This window comes from Penaeus chinensis, chromosome 10 (genome assembly GCF_019202785.1).
Source record: "Penaeus chinensis breed Huanghai No. 1 chromosome 10, ASM1920278v2, whole genome shotgun sequence".
NCBI lineage: Eukaryota > Metazoa > Arthropoda > Malacostraca > Decapoda > Penaeidae > Penaeus > Penaeus chinensis.
Genome location: NC_061828.1, coordinates 32,945,884 through 32,948,383, shown reverse-complemented (window position 1 = coordinate 32,948,383; position 2,500 = coordinate 32,945,884). Strand labels below are relative to the sequence as shown.

Sequence of the window (2,500 nt, the reverse complement as noted above, 5' to 3'; positions counted from 1 at the left end):
GTACCGCTCATGGCTGACACAGTGGTCAGCTATCACAGCTTTCTTTGGAATATTAAATATACTCTGTACATGGAAGGAAACAGTCATATAAACCGAAATATATATATATATATATATATATATATATATATATATATATATATATATATATATATACACACACACACACGTGTGTCTGTGTGTGTGTGTACAGACAAATGTGTATGATAAGGACACGTCACTCGAGGTGCGCCCATTTGTCATGATACGAGATACTGTCAGTGTAGAACGTACGAATGGACTGAAAGCAAGAGAGAGCCGTTGTTTTACCTGGTCTGAAGGATTGAGTACTTAAATGAGAACATGCTTGAAAACGTAGTCAGATCTGAACACCAATGGGATTTAAAAAAAAAAAAAAAAAAATCCTTTACAAAACTCAGTAGCAAAAGTTTCAGAAGACAAATAAAGTAATTTACTATCATTGTGTACATGTGCTTTCCCTGTGGTTAGGGTGTCTGAATACGTATTTTTTCAGATTTTTTTTTGCCGTACTGAGACTTGTAATAGTGGCAAATAGTGGTCCGTTTTCTTCTTATTTTTTTCCCCCAAAGAACGTTTACATATTTTTGTTTTAAGCCAGTGTGTGTGTGTGTGTGTGTGTGTGTGTGTTTAATACATATATATATATATATATATATATATATATATATATATATATATATATATATATATATATATATATACATATACATATATATATATATATATATATATATATATATATATATATATTTATACATATATATATATACATATACATATATATATATATATATATATATATATTTATACATATATATGTATATATACGTATATATACGCATATATACATATATACACATATATACATATACATATATATATATATATATTTATACATATATATGTATATATACGTATATATACATATATACACATATATACATATACATATATATATTTATACATATATATGTATATATACGTATATATACGTATATATACGTATATATACATATATACACATATATACATATATATACAAACATTAATCGGTGTGTGTGTGTGTGTGTGTGTGTGTGTGTGTGTGTGTGTGTGTGTGTGTGTGTGTGTGTGTGTGTGTGTGTGTGTGTGTGTGTGTGTGTGTGTGCGGGGGCGCGCCCGTGTATGTATGTTTGTATATATGTATATATGTATAAATATATATATTTGTATATATATAAATACACACACACACACACACACACACACACACACACACACACACACACACACACACACACACACACACACACACACACACACACACACATATATAGATAGATAGATAGATAGATATAGATATGTGTGTATGTATGTATGTATGCATATATATATACATACATACATACATATATATAATAAATATGTGTGTGTTTGTGTGTGTGTGTGTGTGTGTGTGTGTGTGTGTGTGTGTGTGTGTGTGTGTGTGTGTGTGTGTGTGTGTGTGTGTGTGTGTGTGTGTGTGTGTGTGTGTGTGTGTGTGTGTGTGTGTGTGTGTGTGTGTGTGTGTGTGTGTGTGTGTGTGTGTGTGTGAGATTTTTGCATTCGTGTAATGCCGTATATGAAGGAATGCAACTAGTAATAACTTTCAGAATCCAAATGTAATGACTGTCAAGTTATAGTTTCAGAAACAAACATTTCTTGTTTTGTCAGTAGATCTTTTAATTACAATTATTACATATTATACTTGTTCCTCATCACACATATTTGATATCCACAACAAATCCATGAATATCAAATCATTTTCCAGATAACTATTACACAAGCCGGAAATATTTGTTTGAAATATTAAACTGTCCTACCTCGGTTGTCGTTAGAATAAAAAGAACCAGCTTTGAAATAAAAAAGTAATTCATTTCACTTTATCAAAACAAGTCACTGATCTTTTTTTTAGCGATCCCACTTTATATATAAAAAAACAAACTCATGCCGTTCACTTTAACACAACACGGAAAATATTGCATCTTCGTACCTCGATGAAGAAAAAAATCCCTTATGCAAGAGAGTCATAAGACTTAAAATCCTTTGCATCTTACCGCAGCCTCGACTCAATCTTCCAAGAAACACAACACAAAGTAAAAAATAAATAAAATAGATATGTAAATAAACAAAACCGTACAATTCACTTCTACTTCGTCTACTGCCTTCACCCTCTCGGCATCAGGGCACACTGACGGCTCGCGGGGGGCGGCACCAGACACTGCTGTATTTTTAGTGCCCGACGGCGGGCGAACGACAGGAAGTGAGGGGAGGAGGGGGGGTCGGAGAGGGGAGAGTGGGGAAGTGTGTGAGGGGAGAGAGGGGAAGAGGGGGGAGTGGGTCAGGGGGGAGTGGGTCAGGGGAGAGAGGGGGAGTGGGAAAGGGGAGGAGGGGGGAGAAGGTGAAGGGAGAGGGGGAGTGGATGAGGGGAGAGAGGGGGAGTGGATGAGGGGACAAGGGA

General features: G+C 34.7%; 1 protein-coding gene across 1 annotated transcript in view; it reads right to left on the bottom strand.

Annotated features, from left to right (window-relative positions):
• LOC125029643 (SET domain-containing protein SmydA-8-like) overlaps positions 1-2,385 on the bottom strand; it is a 7,253-nt gene extending 4,868 nt beyond the window's left edge. Inside the window, 2 exon segments of the mRNA XM_047619647.1 lie at positions 1-63; positions 2,180-2,385. The exon segment at positions 1-63 is cut by the window's left edge and continues 686 nt beyond it. Of these exon segments, the coding sequence (XP_047475603.1) occupies positions 1-11 (11 nt within the window). The 5' untranslated portion in view covers positions 12-63; positions 2,180-2,385.
• Positions 2,386-2,500: the final 115 nt, after the last annotated feature.